The following is a 24,501-nucleotide window of genomic DNA, read 5'->3' as shown; positions in this document are numbered from 1 at the left end:
CATGAATAAATGGGTTTTACCCTACCATAGCCAAGGCTTCGAGGATCTTACTTAATCTAAAAGGAGAAACTGCTGGCTTATTATTTTTAGCAACTGTACATAGCAACAGGTTAATGCGTACTGATAAAATAAATGAATAGGATTGTGCTCTTAATGGTTTCTTAATTCATTTCCCTCTGCATAAATAAATATTAGAAGAAAAAGTTGAGCTCTTAGATAGTGAAAGAAACTGAGTATATTTACTTCTCTCTCTGATCTTCCTCCCCAACTGATTATTTTACTACATTATTAACATGTTTAAGAAAACTTATAAAAAACAATTGTTTAGGAAAAGATGTATCAAATCAAGTACAATTTGTTCTTTTTTTTTTTTTTTTTTTTTTTGCTTCATTATAGTTGTTAACCATTTCTTAAGATAAAACTTAAAAAATTTAAACCTATTATTTTCCTTGGCTATGGCTGGTATAACAATAATATTGTTACCAGATGGAAATTACAAAAGCAGCTGAAGTTTCCTAACAATTAGAACTATTCCAAAATACAATAAGGTGCCTTGTTGGTAAAGTAAATGTTTCCATTATGAGAGGAACATAAATTTAATATGCTACATTAATTATAAAAAATACAATTGTTTAATTGGTGGAAACTTTTGACAAAACAGATTTCTATTAAGAAAGCAGAAGAATAAGCATAAGAATAAAAATACTATTCCTTAATATAGTTAATTATATATATCAAAATTCAAGGTCCAGAATTGTAATGAAGAAATCCCAAACCAAGATTTTTTCACCTAAACTTGATTGTCAAATATTCTGATAATTGTATTTCAAAATAATTTATTTCCTTTGTAATTTTGTGTATTTTATTTCATGCAATTAAAAACACTCTGAAAGGAAGGTCTATAGGATTCGTTAGATTACCAAAGGGATCCACGACACAAAAAATGGTTAAAATATCCTATTCCAAAGGTCTTTCCAAATAAGACCAAGAACAGATAAAAAATGGTTCTTTAAAGGATGGTTCTTATCACCATTCATATTCAATCTAGTGATGAAAAATTGAGATACTGCAGTTAGACAAGCAATTATGCACTACCAAACAAAATTAAGTTTTTCATAGTTGATACGTGGTCTATCTGGACAGACATAAAAATGAAAAAAGGTTCATTTTTGTTTACGATGTATTTATTCCTGGGATTAACTATTCTTTGCATGTCGTCTCATGTTGGGATTTTCTTTGAGAATTCATTCATAGGTTTGTTAGATTTCTCTTCTAAAATTGGTTTAAGTTTCCCAATTCCTAGTATGTCACCTGGATATTGTTTTTAATTTTTAGTAATTATTTATCCATTTTATCTAACATACATTTTGTTAGCATTAATCGCTACTGAGAATATTATTCTTTTGATCTTCATTTGTTGTGTATTACTTTTTAATCTTTGACTCTAACAATTTGGTTTTCTTTTCAAAAATATTACTCATCTATTTTATTATTTATTCTTTAATCAAAATACTTTTATCAAATCATTGGTACTTCAGCTTTCATTTTATTAATATCTTTTCAGATTTTCAAAATTTATGTATTAGTATTTAGTTGGAATTGCTTTTCTATTTTTTTCTGTCTAATCTGTTGATCTCTTCTTTTGTCTTTCACAATGATAAAAATGTTTAAAAATAAAATTTCCAAAACTCTTGGTTTGGCTGCATCTCAAGTTTCCCTTTGTTATTATCACTGTGGTAATTACTTTAAAGGCATGATCTATTGTTCCTATGATTTCTTCTTTGAATCACCAATTTTGTAATATTAAATTATTTACTATCAAATGAATTTTAATCATTTTCCTAAAGATTCTTTATTTAATATTATTCAAATATTCAGTGGATTGTAAGCATTAAAGAATATACTTAATATCTCTGCTTTTCTGCATTTTAGTAAAATTTCTAATACCGCAATTTATAATTAACTTTTGTAAAAGTACATACACAGCAAAGAAATATGCATATTTATTCTATTCCCCATTCAGAAATCATAGTTCTATCCTATGTAACTTTTCTAAAGGTCTATTCGAGTATGTAACTTTCTTGTTTATCATTTTGTTAGATATGCTTTAGGATGAAAGAAGACAGAGATCCCCAAAAATTATAGCTTTATTATATATTTTTCTCTACAGAATAATTTTCCTTTAGATACTGAAATGTTTTTTGTTCTTTTCTTCTCAGGTTATTTTTACCTTCTTTCTAAATCTGATCTTTCCTGTGCAACAAAGTAACTGTATAAATATGTATACATATATTGTATTTAACATATACTTTAACACATTTAGCATGTATGGGACTACCTGTAAAGGGCTGGAACTCTTGAGTAATTAGCCTCAAGTGCTTGATTGTAGGACCCCAGTGCATTGACTGGGGTCTGACAATCAAGCACTTGAGGCTAATTACTCTTTAGACAATACTCTATAGGAATATACTTGGAAAATGGCTCTCCCTGCTATCCTGTGTTGGCCCAATTGTTTGGTGTATACAGAGAATTGTGGGAGGGACTGGGAAGTGCAGTAAGACTAGGCTGGTCACTTCAGAGAGAGAGAGGTCACAGAGATCCCACACGTCTACTGATAAAGACCTAAAATAAAGACTTTTGCTTATCCTGACTTCAGCTGATTCTAAGATATCCAGGGTGCGAGCACAATCCACATTTGGCACATTTGGCACCCAACGTGGGGCCAAGGCCCCTAAGTTCACTGAAGAAGCCCTTAGGGACCAAGAAATAGGGTGAGTATTTTAATAGACAAACAGGGAACTTACTTTTTTAAGGGCTAGTTAAACTAGTAACCTTTTCTAGCTGAAATGAGGCAGATGTTAGGAAAAGATTCTCCCCCACCCCCACACCTACTCCCACCCCAAGGGGGAGCTATAGAAAGCATGCTTAAGACCATCAAGGGGCAAAGCTTAATTATAACTTGGCTAGAGATCTCTAGACTCTTGGGTACATTAGAAAGCACATCCCCTTGGTTCTTAAAGGAAGAAGAAATAGGGCTAAATAATTGGAAGCTGGTAGGACAACATCTTTGTGAATATTACAATGATAAAGGTCCTCATTCAATTTCCAAGGAAACAATCTATGTATGCAACATAATATAATTGGCCTTAAAGAATTCTGCAAGTTATAGAAAAAAGAAAAATTTTAAGAACAGCTAGATGAGGAAGTGTGAAGAAAAAGAGGAAGACAATGAAAGGATTAATAGCAATATAGATAAAGGATTTGTGGAGTTAAGTGGGGAAGAAGGGTGTGGTGAAGGGCGTGGTGATTCTCCCTCAGACCAGGCAGCTTCAACCCCACCTAAACAGGAACTGGTTCTTGACATGCCCCCATCAACTTCACCTTCCAGGATGGAGGGAGGAGGTCAGTGATACCACCAGAACCTCCCCCCCCAGCAATCACCCCCTTCTATGACTAGATTGCAAAAGGCAGTACTTAAAGCCCCAGAAGGAGGCCAGGATTTAGCTGATTTGAAAATCAATATGTATCTGGTGATTCAACAGTTTAACTCTTCAGGTCAAGAAAGTATTATTTACTATCAAATGAATTTTAATCATTTTCCTAAAGATTCTTTATTTAATATGATTCAAATATTCAGTGGATTGTAAGCATTAAAGTCCTTTTGATATAGAAATGCTCAAAGATCTGAAAAAGGCTTGCACTCTTTATGGGGCTACATCAGTTTATGTTAAGATGTTATTACAGAATTTGGCTTATGAAGTCTTGACCCCTAGTGACTGGAAATCTATAGCAAGGACATGCTAAGAACCTGGACAAAACTTGTGGCTTTCTGAATATAGTGAGCTCTGTAGGATACAAGCCCAACAAAATAGTCATAGTGGAGTTAATCCTCCAATCACCTATGATCAACTAACAGGTGTAGGTTCTTAAGCAGACATTTCAGTACAGATTAATTACCCCTTAGCAGCATATGAGCAAATTGCTATGGCTGCTATCAAAGCATGGTCTTTTCTCCTTGGTAAAAACAACAAGGGTGAGGCCTTCACAAAAATAACACAAGGGCCAAATGAACCCTTTGCTGATTTTGTGGGACATTTGCAGACAGCTGTTACACAAACTAATGATGAAAATGCAGTAACAGACATTATAAGGCAACTTGCTAAAGAAAATGCTAATGAGGTTTGTAGAAGGATTATACTAAGACTATGCAAGGATGCTCCTTTAGAGATCATAAGACACTGTGCCACAGTGGGCACAACTACCTTTTATAGCCAGGCTATAATGCAGACTTCCCAAGATCCCAACATGGGAAGGCAGGGTCCCTTTTGGCAAGGGACCTCCAGAGAGACTCGTCAATGCTTGCAATGTGGTAAAGTAGGGCATCTGAAAGCTCAATGTTGGCATAGAGACAGAGTGAGAAAACAGGATGGGAGAACAAGAACCAAAACCCCATATTCAAAATGCAACAGAGGCTTCCACTGGGCATCAGACTGTAGACTGATTCAGGGAAACGGGATGAGGAACCAAGGCAAAAAATACTTGGGGCATGATGGCAGGTGATGCCACACCCATAGAGTACCTACAACCTCAGTACCCAGACATGACCAATCAGCCAGGAAGCCATCTGATGGGAGAAAGGGATTACACAATCAGTCATCCAGGAAGTAACCTGATGGGAGAAATGGATTAGAATTGGGGAGAATAGAGTTGTATGCAGCTGGGACAACTGAGATAGCTCCTGGAGAGGTGAAATCTGTTCCTCTCCAGCCTATGAATCCCTTGCTTCCAGGCACAGTAGACTTGACCATTTCACCTCCTGAGAGTACTTACAAAACAGTGTCCATTCATAAACTGATATGGGAAACTGAGGAATGTGTAGATAATATCCCAGTCACTGATACAGGTAGACAATATGTGACTTATCAACCAGGAGAAGTAGTAGCATCAGGTTTATTGATACAGACTCCTAATAGGCAATCTAGTGATAAGTCACCCAGATTCTGACTCTAAGCAACAAAACCCAGGAATATACTGGACAGCAGCTTCGACAGCTGACCGACCTATGCTCACTGTCTATATAAATGGCATACCATTAGGATTGGTAGACACTGGTGCAGATCATATAGTCATTAGAGATGCCAACTGACCCAGTCACTGGCCAAAGATTAAGGCAGATACCTACATGTCTGGCATAGGAGGATCAATAGTAGCTGAAGTTAGTGCTATCCCTTTGAGATGGATATTTGAAGGAGAAAAAAAGGAAAAAAAAGTTTTTACTTCTTTTATAGTTGAAAAACTCCCCATCAACCTGTGGGGAAGAGATTATTTTACAACAATTAGGATTAAAAGTGAGTACTTTGGTTTTTTTAGGCAGGGCTGCTCTTGAAGGACTGTTCCTATCCAATGGAAAACTGGTACACCAGTGTGGATAGAACAGTGGCCTTTAGGTAGCGATAAAATTCAGGCCTTATTAGATATAGTACAGGAGCAATTTGACCAAGGACACTTGCAACATTCTCTAAGTCCTTGGAATTCCCCAGTATTTGTGGTGAAAAAGAAATCTGGAAAATGGAGGATGTTAACTGATCTAAGAAGAGTAAAATGAACAGATGGAAACTATGGGAACTCCTCAACCTGGACTTTCATCTCCTACTCAGTTGCCTAGAGAATGGCCTCTGTGGGTTATAGACATTAAGGATTGTTTCTATTCTATTTCTCTACATAAGGAGGATATGAAAAGATTTGCCTTTTCAGTGCCCAGCATTAACTTAGCTGTGCCTTATAAAAGATATGAATAGACAGTTTTGCCACAGGGAATGAAAAACAGCTCTACTATGTGTCAAATGTATGTTGCTGCTGCTCTTACTCCAGTAAGAAAAGCATTTCCAAAAGTAATGTTATTACATTACATGGATGATATATTGGGATGTGCAGCTGAGGAGCAAATGGTAGAAGCACATCTACAAAAGACCATGGAAACATTAAGGAACTACAAATTGCACATAGCTCCAGAAAATATTCAAAAACATGCTCCTTTTCAATATTTAGGATATGAAGTATACCCTAAGGTGCTTATAGTACAAAAACTTTCCTTAAGAACAGAGAAACTAAAGACCTTAAATGACTTTCAGAAATTGATAGGAGATATCGAATGGATTCGTCCAGTGTTCGGCTTGACTATCAATTGCAACCATTATATGATATTTTAAGGGGAGACAGTGCTTTAAATTCACCATGCCAGCTTACAAAAGAAGCTGAAGAGGCTTTAAGAGAAGTTGAACTGGCTTTATTCAATATAGTTGAAAGAATCACTTAAAAACCCTTGGAAATATCAGGTTTTGCTATACAAGAGGCACCCATCAAAGAAACAATGTGATAGAGTGGGTGAACCTCCCAGCACAACCAGAACAAAGCCTTACTCCTTACCCAGTGCATGTGGCTAGAATTTTATTAAAGGCCATTAAACGAGCAGTACAACTATCTGGGATAAGACCTGACAAGGTATATACCTTTTATACCAATGCAGAAATTAATGTATGATGTGAAACCATCCCACAGTGGCAACTTTTATTAGCCATGGCTCCAAATTTTACACACAGGTCTCCATTAAAGCTAACCATATTATTACATAATTGGCAATGGATTCTTGAAGAAAAGGTTTCTAAAGTTCCTCTTAAAGGACCAACTATCTTTACAGATGCATCCAAACATAATATTTTTGCTGTATATTCTCATGACTTAACTATAAAGAGAGTAGTCAGAACTCCTTTTCAGTCCACTCAGCAGAATGAATTGTATGCAATCATTCTAACTCTTACTTATTATCCAGGAGATATAAATATAATATCTAATTCAGCCAATTCAGTAGGTGTGGTACAAAGAATTGCCACAGCCCAAATAAAACTTGTAGCCTCTAATATATATCAGCTCTTTTAAGGAACTTCAAGAGCAAGTGAGAACGCATCCAGGTAAGATTTATATCTTGCACGTCCACTCTCATAGTAGACTTCCAGGTCCCATTTTTGATGGTAACTCAAAGGCAGATAGCCTTCTAACCATGTTGGCCAATACTCCTTTGTTTCAAGAAGCCCAAGAATCTCATTTTAAATATCATCAGGCTGCTCGAGCTTTATATTTACAATTTGGAATAACAAGAGAAGAAGCTAGGAGCATAGTAAAAGCCTGTACAGCTTGCCTTCCTTTCCATGCTCCTACACTCCCTCCAGGGAAGACCATTATGGTTTGAGACCAAATGAAATTTGGCAAATGGATGTGACCCATTATAAATCTTTTGGTCATCTGTCTTTTATCCATATTGTGGTAGACACCTTTTCAAGATTCACTTTTGCAAAACCAGCTGGAAAAGAGACAGGCCTAGTGGTCACTGAATTCCTTATATAAGCATTTGCAATTATGGGTGTGCCACAAGCAATAAAAACAGATAATGAATCTGCATATACTTCTAAACATTTTATACACTTTTGTGCACAGTATAAGATTTTACACACCACTGGCATACCTTTTAATCCTCACTCAATAACAGGCTGTAGTAGAGAGGAGAAACAGAGACATTAAGACGCTCCTCCAAAAACAAAAGAAAGGAGCAGCCACAGGTAACCCTGGAGAACTTCTAAATCTAGCCCTTTATACTATTAACCTCTTAATCTTTGACAAAGATTTGACAAAGGCTCCAGGAGACAGGTTTTATAACCCACCGGAAGGGCAGTGTCCAGTGCGAGCAGCTCCACTATCTTTAGATAATCGCCAGGTGATGTGGAGAGACCCAGAAAGTGGTGAATGGAAGGGACCAGATAGATTAACTGCTTGGGGAAAAGGGTTTGCTTGTATCTCTACAGATGGAGAAGGAATCAGATGAGTGCCAACGAGCCATATTCGCCTTGTCCATAGGAGAGAGATGGAGCAGACCCTTGAAATGAAGGAGTAGACCCAAGAAACATCGGGTGGTTCCGTTGCTGACTGTGCCCACTACTGAAAGAGCATGGCAGTTATGGCGTCTGACTCATGGACATCAAAAATTGTTGGACTTCAAAACCCTCAGGAATCATTGGAATAGCTGAGACATAAAAAGACTGTTGTTGGACTTCAAAACCCTTAGGTATCATTGGATTCTCTGAAACATGATAAGACTGTTGTAGGACTTCAAAACCCTCAGGAATTATTGGATTCTCTGAAACATGATAAGACTGTTGTAGGACTTCTAAACCCTCAGGAATCATTGGATTCTCTGAGATATGATAAGACTTCAAAGTCCTCAGGAATCATTAGATTTTCTGAGAAATAATAAAACTGTTGTAGAACTTCAAAAACTTGCAGGGATCATTGGATTCCCTGACATATGAAGCAATGGACAATCGATTGGTTTTGGACTATCTCTTGGCTGCTGAAGGTGTATGTGTGACTACTGTTGTTTACATGTTCTCCTTTTAGGACTTCTGAAAATCTTTTATCACACCATGTTAATTTATATTGTTATATCACTTCTTGCATCTACAATTCATATTTGTTACACTACAATGCAACTGCCCTGGCTATGGGGAAAGTCATCACTAATAGGCTGTGTGTCATTGCTATGTGCTTGTGTAATACCTCCAATGATGATGGGTTTGTGCATACCTGTTTCTAATAAGACCCTTCATCCCAGAAACCCACTAGCAATCCCCACTTCCCTTTGGTGCTTTTCATCTCCCTTCCTGAGACGTCAGGGATGGCATGACCACCTGTGTTCTAAAACAAAAGAAAGCGGAAGATGTAAAGGGCTGAAACTCTTGAGTCAATGCACTGGGGTTGGACAATCGAGCACTTGAGGCTAATTACTAATTGGACAATACTCTATAGGAATATGCTTGGAAAATGGCCCTTCCCACTATCCTGTGCTGGCCCAATCATTTGGTGTATACAGAGAATTGTGGGAGGGACTAAGAAGTGCTGTGAGACTAGCCAGGGTCACTTTTGCAAGAGAGAAGAGCTGGTGAGGTTGCAGAGATCCTACACATACACTCTCTTCACTTTTACCAATAAAGACCTAGAATAAAGACTTTTGCTTATCCTGACTCCGGCTGATTCTAAGATATCCAGGGTGCTAGCGCTAGCGCCACAACTACCTGCCATCTAGGGGAGGGTGTGGGGAATAAGGAGGGGAAAAGTTGGAACAGAAGGTTTTGCAAGGGTCAATGATGAAAAATTACCCATGCATATGTTTTGTATATGAAAAGCTATAATAAAAAAAGAATTTATTTAAAAAACAGGTTCAAAAAACAAATTAAAAAGAATTGGAACAACAAAAAAGAGATATTGAAATGCTGCCATTCAATGGATGCAAATTAAATAATGATATTAATTTGTTGGTTATGGTACTTTTAATATAATAGTTTCTTTGTTCATCTCTTTTAATCATGAAAAAATGCTATTGTGCCTTGTCTGAGACTTTACTACCTCTGTTTTTGTATTTATTTGAAGCATTCTAAGAGCTGCCTTTTAATTCTTTATGAATATGTCTGAAATGTTTCCAGCAAACAATATATTTATTATTAGATTCTGTTTTCCATGAACTATTCTTTATCATTTCATAAGTGAATTCATACTATTGATATTCACAACACTGATTTTATATTGTTTTATTAAGTCCTTTATTTTACTTTCCCTTCCCTTTGACCTCTCTGCTTCTCATCTTTCCTCCCATTCTTACAAAAAAAAAAAAAAAAAAAAAAAAAAAAAAAGGTAGTAAGAATATTCTTAGCATTAATAAGTAATGCCTTCCTATTCCAATTGATCTTTTTCTTCTTGAGTGGACACTAATGAGATTCTGCCATTTCTTTCTTTACCTTTAATCTTCACTCTAACTTTGTTTTACTCATAACTAATTTATCCCAGTAGGTGGCTCAATGTATACAGTGCTGGGCCTAGAACTGAGTTCAAATCCAGCTTTAGACACTTATGAGATGTGTGACCTTGATTAAAGCACTTAACCTCTGTTTGCCTTAATCTGTTTGCCTTAATCCACTGGAGAGGAAAACAGCAAAATATTCTGGATGTTTGCCAAGAAAATCCCATGGACAACACTGTGTGCTATGATCCACAGGGTCACAAAGAATCAGAAACAAATGAACAACATTATCACCCATGTCCCCCTCCCCCCTGTTCTCACCTGTTTCTCAATTGAATTTGTCAATTTTGTATACCAAACTTTTTGTGGATATGTTCAGTGAATGTCTTCTGTCAAATTCAAATAAAAGTAAAATGAACATATTGCCACATTTCTCCCATCCTTTCTTCATGTTTATATGATTTTCCTAGAGTACACAGTTATTTGAAATATTAAGTCCACACTTCCTTTCTACTGCTCTCTCACCCATGTATTTCTTTTATCTTCCCTTTCTTATTTTTTTTATTTAAATTAAGACTATTGAAACAGAACAAATTCAACCCCAGACTTGGTATCATTTACTCTTTATGATTCTTGAAGCGATAAGCGTTCTGGTGGGATACTCATTTCTTCATCATATGTTAAAAGGTAACATATACCCATCATATTGTCCTTTCCAAATGCTCCAATATATTTACTTTACTAGGTTTCTTTTTACATCTATATATTGTCTCAAATATTCTATTCAGCTCAAATCTCTTCCTCAGGAATTCCTGGATGTCCTCTATGTCATTAAAGATCCATTCTTTTCTTGTACATTTTCCCTTGTGGGACCATATTCAATTATCCTGACGTAATTTTTGCTTGTAATATATTTTTGTAAGATTATATTCCAAGTACTCTTTTTCATTACATTGGTAGCTGCCAAGTTATGTGATCCCAACTGTGATTCTTTGGTGTTTGATTTGAAATTGCGTAGAACTTTTATTTTAGGGTTTCTTTCAGGAAGTAAGAAATGAATGATTCTTCCTTTTACTTTGCTATCTAGTTCTAACAAGTATTCATTATGATTTATTAAAATATGGTGAGTAGGCTTTTTTTGGATGTTCGTTATCTTTTAAACAATGTCTCTTATTTTGCCTTGACCTATTTTTTCAATTTTTTGTTTTTGAGAGCATTTGCCCAACATTTTCTTTAATTTCATTGTCCTATTTCCTGTTGTCATTGATTTGTTTGGTTCATTTTTTGGCCCAAGGTTCAGGGTATCTTATTTGGGTAAGATTTCATACTTGATGTACTAAGCTATTTATTCACCTTTTAATTCTTTCCTTTAATGTTTCATTTCACTTTAATAGCCTTTTAAGAAATCTCTTTGAAGAACTCTAATGGACCTTTTAGCTATAACATTTCTTTCTTCAAGCTCTGTTCATAGAAACTGTTGACGTTCTCTCTTCCTCTAGCCTCATTTCTTGGTCATCCTTGTACCCATAAAATGCTTTTATCCTCAGTATCTTCTTTAGTTTAATCATACTTCCAGCTTTATTTCCTGAATAAAAACATTTTTCTTGATTTCTCTTGCATATCTGATTAGAGTGGTAAGCTCATTTGTTCCCAGGCAGTATTGTCTAGGGTCCTGCCATTGGCCATTCCCTTCGGCTGGCGTTTTCTGTGCTCAAAGTACTGTCAGGCCCCATGCTTGCTGATATCATCTGGTTATAAAGCACTGAGCTCCTTAAGGCCATAAGGGATGACTCACATCAACTTGGCACAAATTTTCCAAGTCTCTAGAGTATATAAACATTGCTGCCCACTTGATGGCGCCTGCTCACTACAGCACTCCAACTTCCTTTCTTATCTCTATCCGGGGTGTATTTGACCCTGCAGAGGCTTCCTACCTGGGACACTCCAAGATGTTGGAAGCCAGAAAGCTTCTATACTTCACCTGCACTAGTCTCAATCTAGCTCCTCATGCTGGGCTTCTTCTTTAATACTTTCAGAATTCTGGATGTTCTTGTTTGCCATTTTAAATTGGATGAATGAACTAGTGACTAGCATTTTACTTTTACTATTTGGCACAATAATTTTTTCATGACAAATATGGGAAATGAGTTATTCTGCTCCTTTATACTCTGCAATCTTGACTTAAAATGGATGGTACAATCTTAAGGCATATTCTTCATATCCCAGAAAAAAAAAAGTTTCATTCTCAAAATCTATAGTTGAGGCCATTTAATTATTTTTCAGATGAAGATGAACTTAACTATGCCAAACAACTAAAGAGTTTCTAAGGAAAATTCATTTCTTCTCAAGACAGATCAATAATACTACTTTTAGAGATGACGAAGATATAACTGTTCACTAAAAATCATTCACCAGATACTGGATTTAGAAATCCCATGGATGTGGATATAAATATTTACATGACTAGTGTAATACTAGATACACGTTTTGAGTTGTACACTCTTTCTGTGTAGGTATCATTCCAAACCTTATATATTTACCCGAGGTTTAAGTGGTTTTACTGTTGGAATATCAGTTCCTTCAGCCCTCTGCCTGCTTGAATCAAAGGCCTTCCGTTTTTTAGTAGCAGTTTTCTGACAAATTGGCCCATGCTTTTTCTGTTAGAGGAAAGAAAAATCACAATGCATCATTTTCTTCAATAAGGAATAATATAAACTCTTAATTCTAATCTTTTTTAAAGAAAAATTGTCAAAGACAACATATTTATAGCAACCATGAAAACATGGCTTATGCTAAAATATGAAAGACAGTAGTAAACAATGATAATGTATAACATATACTTTACCATATAGTGAATCCCATATTTAATCATTATTATTATTGTCAAACATATACATTGTATTTTTTTCTCATTCAACTTCCTATGTCCTTAACATATCAAGTTCTCACAACAATATTTTTTTGCAATTTGTCTTTGTCCTTATATTAAATCCATTGCTGATGCCACTATTATAAATTGCTTTGATACCTTCCATCGTAGTTATTTCTATACAAGTTTTTATCCCTACCCTTTGAAACAAACTCACTGAATGGAAATGGAAGTTGGAATAAAAATATTACATTCTTAGTGAGACCTGCAAAAAGGAAAAGAACAGGCTTGCTATCAAAGGGTTATCAAGGGTCTAGCATGATAATTTGGTCACTATGAATTAAGACACTGATTTAGTATCAGAATCTGTTATGCTTCAACTACTTTCTATGAGATAGTAGCCAGAGGATTCTGAAGACCTCAAAATAGAGGTGAGATTGATATTATTATTGATATTATATTTACCAGATTTTTTCTGATAGGCCTAGGAATAAGGACAGATTAGCATTAGTTAGGGAGAGGAAAATATAACCCTAACAAGAATCTTTTCAGTATTAGAGAATCTCAGAATAAGATTTTAATCTCTATCTATAATAAAATTTATACTACACCATCACAGACAAATGGCCAATTAGCTTTTGTCGGAATATCTCATAAGAAAATTCATATTATATTTAGATAGGTCTCATTTTTAGGACTTTATGTGAAACCCAAATCTACCTCAACCTAATTTCTACCCATTTGGTCACCCCTCTCAGAGGAAAGAAATAAATCAAAGGATCATATGATTTTGAAGGACTTGGAGATTAGCTATTTTTAACTCCTGAATTTTCCAAAGTCAAAAATTTAATAGGCAGCAAATAGAAATTACCCTTCTTCCAAATGAAAATGTTTGAAATATCTTATGTCAGTGAGTGATCATGTCCTTAAGTTTTGTTTTGTCTTTTGTTTAGGCAAAACAACACTAGTTCAACTTGAATATTAACTGCCTAGCTGCTTGACTTGGTTCACCTTCACCTTTTTTTTTTCCCTCTAGGCAAAGGCAGTAAAAAGATAACACAATTTTAATAGGGTGACTAGCTTCACTGAAAACATTTTCAGAGCTTAACTCAACTCTCTTTCTTCTTCCTTAATCTTATCATTTACTATAATTACTTAAATACAATCAACCCTTCACTTTCTAATGTGGATTCTGTTGCTATTCCAGGTATCTTTACTAGACAACTTAACTTGTAGGACTAGAATGAGAACCCTGAGAACTGTACAAAATTAAAATTACCTCTATTACTACAACTATATTTTTTCTGATAATTATCTTTATTTTATGTTTCTTCCACTTGTAATGTTTTCCTTCTGAGCTCAGAAAAGCATAATTTTTTAAAGTAGTTTCACCAAAGTTCATTGTATTTTGGAAACCATTTAATATGCTAAAAAGACACTTTGCCAAGTGATTATCTCTTAAAACAATGCTGACCATATAACACTTACTTCAAAGTCTTAAACGTAGTGATTTAATATCAAATGCTCATTTTCACATTTTATAAAGACAAAGAGATAATAATAAAACCACTTCCCAAGGTTATTTAAGATTCAAAGAGTACACTTATTTTTGTAATTAAAAGGAACAAAGACAACAACAACAACAACAAAAAAAGAGTTCATGGAAATGCAATGAATCAATGCCATCAATACTTTTTTCAAAACTATAATAAAGGAAGTAAGTAAAATTTGTTAACATTTTCTCTCCTGAAAAATCAGGCCTTCTTTCTCCTCCCTGATACAACCAATCCGGTTTACTCTATTCTTTTCTCCTAGAATTCTACGCAGCTGTTACAGAATCTTGTTCTCTGCCAGCTGTCAACTAATTTATTTGCTGCTTTATTAAATATTAATTAATCACATAGCATTTTTACTTTAATGGGAAACTCCTGAAGATTATTTAAGACAAAGTATATGAAGATCTAATAAAGGACTGAAAAAATTAGGTCCTTTGAAGCATCCCCTCAAATCACATTATGGAGGCAATTTCATATAAAGTTGATAAAAATATATCAATTAATTCATGGCCTTAGCAGCATAAATATCCCCTCTACTAATGTGGATTTCAACACATTGATGAATTAGTAAATGCAAAAGCAAACAGAGAAATAATCAATGTACTCACTAAGGCAACTGGAAAGAAGGTTCTTCCACAGATCTTGCATGGTAACAATTCCCCAATTTGTACTACACTTCCATTTTCTAAAAAAAAAAAAAAAGAAAGAAAAGAAAAAAAATTTTTTTTGTTTTCTTAGTCATTTTCTTTCCTTTGTGATCTGATCTTTCTTGTGCAGCAAGATAACTGTACAAATATGTTTACATATATTAGATTTAACATATTCTAACATATATGACATATACTGGATTATTTATCATCCTAGGGGAAGGTGTTGGAGGAACATAAGACTCTGCAAGGATCAATGCTGAAAAAATTATCCATGCATGTTTTGAAAATAAAAAGCTTTAATAATAAAAAAAATAATAAAATAAAATCCTATATATAAAAATTGGTATCTGGCATCCAGACATAGAATATCAAAATATTATAATGATTTAATCATTTAGACAAATTTGAAAAATTCCTAAGAATTCAGGAAGGATAAAATGGATCTCTCTAAACATAGTTTTCTTCCGTTTATAGCAACCTAAGGTTATTTTTCAAAATGGAAATATCAAGGACTTGTACATTAAGCCACATATTCCCAGGTATTAAGCTACTCTCCTCTTATAAATGGAACTAAGTTGAATCATGAAACAAATTAACCTTTTCAGAACACCACGCTCTAGGGACAGGACTTCTTAAACTTTTTTATTCCATTTAAGACCCTTTTTGCCCAAGAAATGCTTACAAGATCCTAGATACACAGACATTTAAGATAAATAAAACATTCACAGGTAATAAATCATAATTGTGACCCCCCATATTTAGTTACAAGACTATACTGAGCTCTGGGGTATATTTTTAAGTATTCTAGCACGCTTGAAAGCAATTTCTAAAAGTATTTAAAAATAAGTAGCTTTCATATTGGAAATCTGGTACTATGTTGTACATTTTAATTCAGGTATTTTGTTTTAAAGATAACCTGAATAGTTTCTCATGCAAAATGCATTTACATTTATACTTATTTTACCATCACAAAAATAACATTAAGAAAATTATCTCTATAGGTTATTCACTTACTCAGGAAATTTAAAATGTAACATATAACTAGGCTACTCAAATTTTATTATTCAAACAAATGTTACCTACAACAATAATGTTCAACACATCTTAGATCTATAATATCTAGAATATAACCTAATTTTATTACTAAATAATTTATTTTTAAGTTGTAATATTCTATAAAAGATTAAAATAAAAAGAATTTTTCTATTTTCTCAAGAACTAATGCATACCTATTAACAATTTTTCTTAGTTTGTTGTGTGAAAATAAGGTTTTAAAATAGTTGATTATAAAACCACATTATAATATTCAGTTACATTTTAATTTAAAAAGCAATACAAAATATGACTGACTCATTTTAAAGCATCTAATGAGTTTCACCAAATCCTGTGGAACTAAGTAACAGCCATTAACCTAAATTCAAATACAGTAAGCAAAGAAGTACATTTGCTTCTAATTTCCCTAGTACTTCAATTACCTATTTAAGACTGAGACCATTATAGCAAAAGTTAAGTAACACAAAATACAAAAGCCAAGGTAAGCTCTACCCAATTCTTCCTTCTCCAATAGCAGAAGCTAGGTTATTTGAGGAGAACAACTTCAGCTACCTGGATCAACTAACTCCATTAACAATCCAGAGAGCTGAGGCCACTACTGATTATTTTATCTTAAGCAGAAGTGATGGACTACAATGTCAGCAAAATGATGACCAATGAAACATAATCTGTCGGATAATCTCTTAAACTTGGTTTTCAGTTCTTATTCTTTGCCTTTCCTCATCCTACCAAAAACAAAAATAAAAATAAAAAATTTCATTAGCAAGGTGAGGAAACTCTACCAATGCAAATCAACACCTTTTCTCCAACTTAGTCTTCTGAGAGTTGCTTAAAGCACTGAAAGATTAAGGATCACACAGATAGTATAAGAATCTAATTTCATGGCTATCAGGCTGATAATCTAGTCTCTATGCCATACTACCTTTTCCTACATATAAACTCCAGACAGTTTCTTTGATGTTTGATTATGAAATGGCCACAGTTTACTGATTTCTCATTTAAGAAAATTCTTATTATATATGTGTACAATGTTCACTTGAACCATAAACTAAGACATGAAATAATGGTATAAAATGAAGTGATGCAATGGTGTCTGTTAAACCAAGCTCTACTTTAAATAAATCTCAAAAGTGTTGACATCTAAAATAAGAACTAGCTTAATCTTTATACACAGTACAAAGGACATGACAGTAAGAATGATTGCCCCAACAAATGAGAATTAAAACCCCAATAGTATGCTAGCAATATGCCAGTGAGTAGTAATTACTCATGAACAAGTTCTAGAGTTCTACAGAATCCTAGAACATGAGCATAGTTTATCTTCTTCCTGTGAATAAACCATCTAGAATAAGCATGATCAGAGCGAGATAAATGAGAAAAACTCCACATCTTTTCTATCAGGTCTGACAATTCCTTTGAAAAAATGTTAACCTCATGGGACAGGAGGTCATTCAAAGCATTTTACCACCAAGTAAAATTCATTAGATATACAAAATTTTGCATAACTACAACTGGGTAGTTCTTTTTAAAAACTGAGGAAGAAAGAATGTAGATTCTTTTACAATTTGAATGCTAATGGACATAATTAGCATTTTTCTAACAAATGAAAGAATAAAACTGCCAATGGACCATTAATGCTAGAAAATTTTGAAACAACTAAGCTCAAAAATATGAGCTATTATTGTGAATTTATCCTAACCACATCATAATGCTAAAATTAGTTAGCTAATACCAAAACGTGAGTTATAGGTTTTCTGGAAATGACAGTCAAGATGTGAAGGAAAATATTTAAAAACTGAAAAAAAAAAGTATACTCTATACTCAAGAAAAAAATTAATAAAGGACATCTGGGAGTGGTGGTATACTTGGTGGTGTACTCCTGTAATCCCTATTACCAGAGGGGCTGAGGCTGGCATTTCTTTTGTTCAAGAGTAAGCCATGGAATGTTCAAACTATAATCAGAAGGCAACCAGGTTGTGTAAGGAGAACTGAATGGACCCAATTCTGAAAGAAATCAGGTTAAAGTTCCTGAAGAGGAAAAGAAAGAGGAAAGGGAAAGAAATGAAATAATACAAACTTAGGACACTAAGCACTTACTATTACCTCCATGAAGTTGCTGGGCAACTGACAATTGTAGTGCCAACACAAGAAAACAATTTAATATCATATATTAGCCTTGTAACTCACATCTCAGCTTAAGTAGACCAGGGGTCTACTTTACAACTTATGAATCTACTGAAAAGCTAAAGTTCAAAGGTAGATAGGAAAGACCAGTCTGGAATTATAAATCTGAAAAATTTAGAATGGCTGGCAATCCTTCAAAAAAATCAGATAAACTGTGTCGGGGGAAAAGGAGCTAGCACAGATTTGGTGAACAGCAGAGGGGTTGGGACCCTGCTAGCTACAGGCACTTACAGGTGAGAAGAGTCCTAGGTTTTGGTTCTAGGACAGAAAAGACAGTAGGAATTTGAAGCCACTGGAGGGACCACTGAGAGAGCAAGAGCTTTTGCGGGACAGCAAAGCTTAAGGCAATGTGAGAAAACCTTAGGAAAGATGGGTTGTGATAGAATACTAATATGATATAAGAAAAGACGAGCTGGTGCATTTAGAAAAACATGGAAAGATTTAAGGAATATGCTATCCACTGCCAGAGAACTATCAAATAGAAATATGCATAGCATGATCTCATATATACGTATGTGTCTATTTTTACATATGTATGTATATTATATGTATTTATATCTCATTGTAGCCTTCTCTAAGGAAGTGGGAAGGAGGAAAAAAAAATAAAAGGTACACAGCAAAGACCAACAGATAACCTAGAAGGAAGCACAGAAAAACTGAATGGCTTTGAAAACAATGTTAAGTATTTATTATGTAGTTATTCTTGAAAAGCAAATTTATTGTTTTTTTATTGACTCATGTTTTGCTATGTTAAAAAAAAGTTCTTTTTTTTCTTTTGTATTTAAGTTTAAAATAAATTTTAAAAAAACAGCTAAATCCCAATAATGGTACAAATAAGTTATAGATAGATGCATGAGACTAGAGAGGATCAGCAAGAACTCATAAATTCATCACTTCAATAAAATTATAATATTTCAGAACTGGAAGTAAGCATCAAAGTTATTTAGTCTAAGAATATAAAGTTCCTGATAATATTAAGTTACTTGGCCAAGGTATAAAGTACTAACTGTAACAACTAGAATTCAGGTCTCCCTCCTCTAACTAAAAGTTATACCATGGTACAAATAAGTTATAGATAGATGCATGAGACTAGAGAGGATCAGCAAGAACTCATAAATTCATCACTTCAATAAAATTATAATATTTCAGAACTGGAAGTAAGCATCAAAGTTATTTAGTCTAAGAATATAAAGTTCCTGATAATATTAAGTTACTTGGCCAAGGTATAAAGTACTAACTGTAACAACTAGAATTCAGGTCTCCCTCCTCTAACTAAAAGTTATACCACACTGCTTCTGTTCCACAATCCTCACTGAAAAACTGATTTAATTTTTTTAAGGTAAAAGTCTAGTTACTAAACTGTTGATGATACAGAGGGAAAGTGGCATGCAAATTATTCATAATAGCATATAATTCTCAAATCATCTATATTTACTTTTGGAATATAGAAAGAGAAATACTCAATATAAATACAGAGATATACAAGTCCTTTGTGTAACTACCCTAATTTTCCCTGATTCAACTCTATTGCCTCACAACACAGGGAGAACTAGAAGCCTAACTTAACTACAAATAATATACATATTGTGATAAAGAATCAATAGCCTGATAATCAGGATTACTAATATTCAATGAAAATTAATTTATTTCTGCTAGAATTCTTTGAGGGCCTAAGTACTTATATATTTATATCCAGATTTGTCCGTCTACCCTCAGACGTAGTCTTTTCACATAAGTTTTCTAAGAAAAAAACTTGTTTACTCAAACAACAATTTCACAGCCATTTGTATAACACAACCCAAAGTTCTCTTTTTTTGTTGGTCTCTCATTAAGCAGTATTTAATATTTTTAATTCCAAAATTAGGGGGGGGGATAAGCATTTATTTACACAATGCCTGCTATGTCCCAAGCAATGAATTAATAATTTTTTATAAATTTTGCTTTGATCCTCACAAAAACCTTTTGAAATAAAGCTATTATTATCCCCATTTTACAGTTCAGGAAACTCAAACTGATTTTGCCCAGGGTCAAACAGCTAATGTCTGAGGTCAGTTTTGAACTCTGTTCTTCATGACTCCAGGCCCAGTTCTCTATCTACTGTGCCACCAGCTAACATTGTAGCATGTCTTAAAGCCTAAATCTGCACGGTTTATATTCTCATAAGAAAAGAGAGACTAAAGTAGCATCTTTTACAGATAATTTAACAAGAATCCCATTCTAAATCTTTGATGGGAAAAATAAAAATTAAATGGTGTTTATCATAGAAATAAATGGCATCATCTTTCAAATAAAAAATTTTAAGCCAAATAAATAGTAAGCAAATATCAAGATAAGTAATACTTTTATGTATATAAATCATTAAAATAACAGATGATATTTACTATATAGAAAACTTTACATACATTATCTCATTTGAACTTCATGCAATAGTAAATTAGCTATTATCACATATACAACATAGGCATTATTATGAATTCATATTTTAGTTGAAGAAAGTAAGGCTTAGTTAAATTATTTTTCCAAAGTCACACAGCTAATAAGGAGCTGAGAACTGAATCCAGCTTTTCCAATTCCAAGTCTAATTGTTAGAACATAACTCTTCTTTGCTTGCAGAAAGAGATTAAGGTAGCATTATCCAGCATCAGAAGAAAAGAATCATTTAGTTAAGCACCCACTATCTGCTAAGGACTGTGCTTTACAAATATTATTTTATTTGATCTTTACAACAACTCTGAAAGATAAATGCTATAATTATCAACTTCATCTTTTTATTTTACAATTAAGAAAACTAAGGGAGAAAGAGGATAAGTGACTTGCATAATTGTTAAACATCTGATTCTCCTCCATTGGAGTGAGTTCCTCCATAGAAAGAACTGTATCATTTGCCTTTCTCTGCATCTCTAATACTTAGCACAGTGCATAACACATTGCACGAATTTAAATACTTGTTGGCTGGCTGGCTGAGAGTTAGAAGCTAAATTTGAACTCAGGTGTTTCTGACTCCAGACTCTGTACTTTATCCACTGCAGCATCCAGTTTGATAACAATATTTTCCTGTTTTATTCTTAATGGAAAAAATATGTTTCTGTTCATTACATAAGTATTCTTTTTTTTCACAAATAATACTGATAAAAAATTAGTATATTATAAATAATACACAAAATCAAATGATTTTATATTATTCACTTTGGGGGGAAGCTACTTATTTATATGTAATAAGCAAAACTGTGAGGTACACACATATTGTAGTTGGATCAAATTATAAGTAAATAAAATACAATCCCAATGCTTTGTGAACCAAGCTGACCTAAAGCCTCATGGCTGTTTAAGCTCTGGTAAGTCTTAAACCGATAAAAAAAAAATCTTTGGTAAACAACCAAATGACAGGCACTCCGACCTTCCTCTGAGAAACAGCTAAGCTCATCAGAATCCTGGACCACACTCTTAGTGAAGAATTGGAAGGGTGTGGCAAAGCAATTCAATAAAGGCTCTGGTGGATGCTATCTGTAGCACTAAAGGGAGAGCTTGGACCAATGAAATCAGAAATCTGTCAAAAAGTTGTAATTTGAGCTATTATAGTAGGGTTCTGCTCTTTTAAAAAGCACAAATTTAAAATTCCACAAAAAAAATTCTAAAAACTTTTACACACTAAAATGATTAAGTATGTCAATATTACAAATTCAAATATTTTTCAGACCACACATCCTTCAAAGTTAATTATAAAGTTTTTATAATCTTATACTTTAGTATCTTCAAAGTGATGAACAATTCCCCAGCTTCACCTATTTTACAATGGAACAGTTAAGTGATCTGCCAATGAAACTACCAAAAAAAAAAAAAAAAAAAAGAATCTAGAATTTGATAGCTAAGTCCTGGCCACAAATGAAATTTGGCTCAAAACAACAACAAAAATAAACCTACTTTGTTTTTATAAAAATATATTTGGCATAGATATGACTGTAGGCAAGACAGATAGTGAAGAAAAAATAAGAAGCTGCTAAGTTTAATACAAAAAACTAATTTGGAAGAAAAAACTGCAAATTAATTTACATCATCAATCATAATATATATTTAATTGTCCTTTGGCATATTGAGAATTCAAGGAGGAAAATCATTTTACTATCCATTTCGCAAGATAAAAAGTTTTCCCCTTTTTACCATGAGGCTATAATAATCCCTAAGTTCACAGTCTCCCAGAATTGATACTAGACTAGGTAGAAATAAGGAACAGAATGAGAGGGTCAGCTAGGTGATCCAGTGGATAGAGCACCAGCCCTGAAGTCAGAAGGACCAGAGTTCAAATGTGATCTCAGACGCTTCCTAGCTGTGACCGAGCAATTCACTTAACCCCAATTGCCTCAGGAAAAATAAAAAATAAAAAAAAAGGAACAGAATGAGGACGGGAGGGGCCTTTCAAGTCCACAGCGCCCAAAAGGGTGTCAAACATCTTTTAAAAGTCAATCTAAAGCTAGTATTGATCAAAATCTCCGAGGAACTCAACTTTTCTGGTTTTCGATAAACTCCCCTCCCCCTCACTAAAGGGGAAAATGTAAGAAAAAGTGAATCAAAATATGAAACTGCAGGAACAGAAGAAGCCCGGGCGCTCACAGAGCCCCCGCCCTTGGGATCGCTCCACGCAAGGCCCGAGTGCCCGCTCCAGATTCACGCCGCCCCCGTCATCTTGGAAAGGGACCCAGACCCGCAGCCGGAGCAGGGACAGAGGCCGGGACTGCTCGGCTGCGCTCGGACATACTGGGTCTAGAGGAAGGTTTTAATAAAAAAACTGGTCTAAGCAAAAACCAAAAACAAAACTAAACAAAAAATCTGGGGACACACCCCGCGGTGTGGAAAAGGGGAGACGCAGTAAGACAATAAAGAGTCCAAGGATTGGGGGGGGGGGGCATTTTTAAAAATCAAATACGCTGCAAGAAGCCAAGATCACTACGAATAGGACAGATGGATGGAAATAACTAAGGGCGGGCGTGTACCGAGCCGAGGGAGAGGGGCACAGATCCATCCCGAAGGATGCCCCGAGGACGCGGAGCTACCTCCGGACTGGGTTCTGGGGCGGGGCCAGGAGAAGGTGGGGCCTCCGGCCCGCCCCGTGCGGCCCCCAGCGCCTCGGCTTCCCCTCCCGTCCGCCCGAGACCGAGGCCGGGGCCCGCCTCCTAGACCCCCACCCCCACTCCCAACACCACGGCCGCTCCGGACGGGAGCGGCCATTCCCGCTCAATTCAACCCTTAGCTCACCTCCCTGCCCTTCCATGGCACCACAGACTGCGGCTCTCCCGGCTCCTACTACACTCGCCGCAGCCGCCGCTGCCGCCGCCGCCGCCGCCGCCGCCCAGGCTCCTGCTGTAGCAACGCGACCGCCGCCTCCCACCCGCTAACATCCCCCGCTCCCATTGGTTCAGGAGCTTCCTCCAGAGGAGGAGGGAGAGGGGCTTGGGCTTTGGAGAGGGGAGGGGGGGAGTAGGAAACGAGGGGGAGCTGGCAGAGGAGAACCACGCCCTCACCCCTCCTTCGATTCCCCTGTCTCAGCTCCCTTTCCCCTCCTTCTTTGGGCGGTGTAGTGATTTACAACCCCTTAGACCCTAGGCCCTGACAGTCTTTTCCACCCCTCCCCATCACACACTGTCGGCTCCCTTCTCTGACACTCCCTCCCTCCCGGCCTGCATCCTGCTGGTCAACGGTTCCATTTTCTCCTTCTAGCCTTCAAAAATCCCATTCACACCCTGCGGCTGCGCTCCACGCTCCCTTCTCCCACTGCCCGGCACATACACCTCACAACTCCCGTTACCCCCGCAACACACACAACAACCGGCACAACCCCCATCCTCTGCCCGTCCAGATTAACCGCTCACACTTCCTCTCCAGATTTTTACCGCTAAACTGCACTTCTTCCGCCTCCCCATCCACACAGAAAACTTAAAACGAAACAAAAAACTGCAGCCAGCTATATACCCACCTGCACCTTACGTTTTCCCCATTCGATTCCACATTCTGCCCATAGCCAAAAATCAAAGCAAAACAAAACAAAAACTAATTCTTAATGTTTAAAAGTGTAAGAAAAAAAGGATGAGGTCTTTATTTGGAAGAGACCTTGGTAATGATCTAATATCTCCTCCCTCCCCCCTCCCTCCTCTCCCCAAATTTGAGAATGGAACAATAGTCCCGGGATCAAGGATTGAATTAGTCTAGATGGAAAGGATTCAGGATTCTTAGTCATATTCTAAACACGACACATATCAAAGTCCTGAATCTGCTTACCTCCTATTTTAATTAGTTTTAGTATACTTTCTTCCCATAAAAAACGTTTAGCTTATATTAGAACGTAGTCTTGGT

General features: G+C 35.5%; 1 protein-coding gene across 2 annotated transcripts in view; it reads right to left on the bottom strand.

Moving 5' to 3' along the window:
* The window catches only part of ZC2HC1A (zinc finger C2HC-type containing 1A), a 56,391-nt gene extending 32,853 nt beyond the window's left edge, over positions 1-23,538 (bottom strand). Inside the window, exons 1-3 of one of the 2 annotated variants that reach the window (XM_074278937.1) lie at positions 23,407-23,538; positions 14,878-14,954; positions 12,385-12,501 (exon numbers count right to left, since the gene is read on the bottom strand). In XM_074278937.1, the coding sequence (XP_074135038.1) occupies positions 12,385-12,501; positions 14,878-14,954; positions 23,407-23,422 (210 nt within the window). In that variant the 5' untranslated portion in view covers positions 23,423-23,538. The remainder of the gene's footprint in view (positions 1-12,384; positions 12,502-14,877; positions 14,955-23,406) is intronic. The other variant, XM_074278938.1, reaches the window with a different exon arrangement.
* Positions 23,539-24,501: the final 963 nt, after the last annotated feature.

Source organism: Sminthopsis crassicaudata, chromosome 1 (assembly GCF_048593235.1).
Source record: "Sminthopsis crassicaudata isolate SCR6 chromosome 1, ASM4859323v1, whole genome shotgun sequence".
NCBI classification, from domain to species: domain Eukaryota; kingdom Metazoa; phylum Chordata; class Mammalia; order Dasyuromorphia; family Dasyuridae; genus Sminthopsis; species Sminthopsis crassicaudata.
The sequence above is the reverse complement of the archived record's forward strand: the minus strand, read 5'-3'. Positions and strand labels throughout refer to the sequence as shown.